Below are 1,262 nucleotides of genomic sequence, written 5' to 3' on the forward strand. Positions count from 1 at the left end.
GATGCTGTAGATACGGAGGGAGCCATTAAATTCCAGCAAAAAAGGAGAAACGTGTGAGCGTTGACGGCAAGAAAGTGGTCCCTCCGCGCTGACAGTGCTGCTTTGGCCAAATACGCATAACCTAATAATAAATTAATAATGTCCAGAACATGAGACGCTGAGTAATAGTTATTCATGCAAAATATAGATACCATCTACCGTCATGGGCAATTTGCCCTCCCCGATTGGCATTTCGCCGTCTTCTCTAAGCTGGGCAATGTGACGCTTGTATCCGTTTGCAAAATCTACTCGAACGTGCATAACTGTTAATTAAATACAATTACAAGGATCGTACCTTTGAGTCTAGCTTCCAGTTCGTCGTGCATCTTGATGTTCGCTTCCTTGTAAAGGTACTTTATTGGACGACGGAATCGACAACGAACTCTGGGTGTTCGCTGAGCAGCCATCGCTTGAAGCGTTCTATTATGTACGCATACTGGGTTCTTGTGTCATTAACTAGCCATAAGACGACAACACGGTCTCCTGCAACTGCTTCGGAATCATCCTCATCATGTTTGCGCTTGGTCCTACCCATCGTCACACCGCAAATGGAACTTTAATTCATCCGAATAAAGAAGTTCATAAGAGTTCGTAAAAGGTGTATATTTTTCGAATATATTTCCGATATACAAAGAACAAGGTTGCTCCAGTGACACCACTCTGATAGTGACCACTTACGTATTCTTTTAGTTCGTAAATCCTATGTATATCCGGGCAAAAGAGTTCGTAAAACGGCTCAAACCGTTCGTAAAAGGGTACTATTCAATGATATATCCTTGGAATCTTTGACCAGTTGTGCATCCACTAGAAACTCGACAGTACGAGGAAGTACAGATGTGCATCTCAGGCGCTTGCTTCTGCATCCAACTTCGGCGCATTAACACTGAGATTGCCGAAAATGATCACCTTGACGATTCGACCATAGAAACCACAACAGCTACAGTACGTTTGGAGGGCGATGTCCACATGCGTGACTTTACATGGATATCCAAGTAGACCAGTGTTAGAGTGATTTTGCATCAAATATCGTACCATCACAAGTATTAATACATGATATTTGAACTTGCGATCCTTGTGCGTACATTCGATTGGATTCCACGTTGATATCTTGATGAGATTAGCCCCACCAACGGCATGTCGTACCGGCATCTGAATTCCCATTGAGGTATCCTATGCTGTTTCCCCCAAGTCGTGTTCGGTTGTAAATACTTCGCCGTGAACAT

General features: G+C 43.3%; 1 protein-coding gene across 2 annotated transcripts in view; it reads right to left on the bottom strand.

Annotated features, from left to right (window-relative positions):
* The window catches only part of H257_04934, a 3,425-nt gene extending 3,022 nt beyond the window's left edge, over positions 1-403 (bottom strand). For both annotated transcript variants that reach the window (XM_009829599.1, XM_009829598.1), the window contains exons 1-2: positions 335-403; positions 192-284 (exon numbers count right to left, since the gene is read on the bottom strand). In XM_009829599.1, coding sequence (XP_009827901.1) covers positions 192-284; positions 335-365 — 124 coding nt within the window. In that variant the 5' untranslated portion in view covers positions 366-403. The remainder of the gene's footprint in view (positions 1-191; positions 285-334) is intronic.
* Positions 404-1,262: the final 859 nt, after the last annotated feature.

This window comes from Aphanomyces astaci (genome assembly GCF_000520075.1).
Source record: "Aphanomyces astaci strain APO3 unplaced genomic scaffold supercont1.9, whole genome shotgun sequence".
Lineage (NCBI taxonomy): Eukaryota > Oomycota > Saprolegniomycetes > Saprolegniales > Verrucalvaceae > Aphanomyces > Aphanomyces astaci.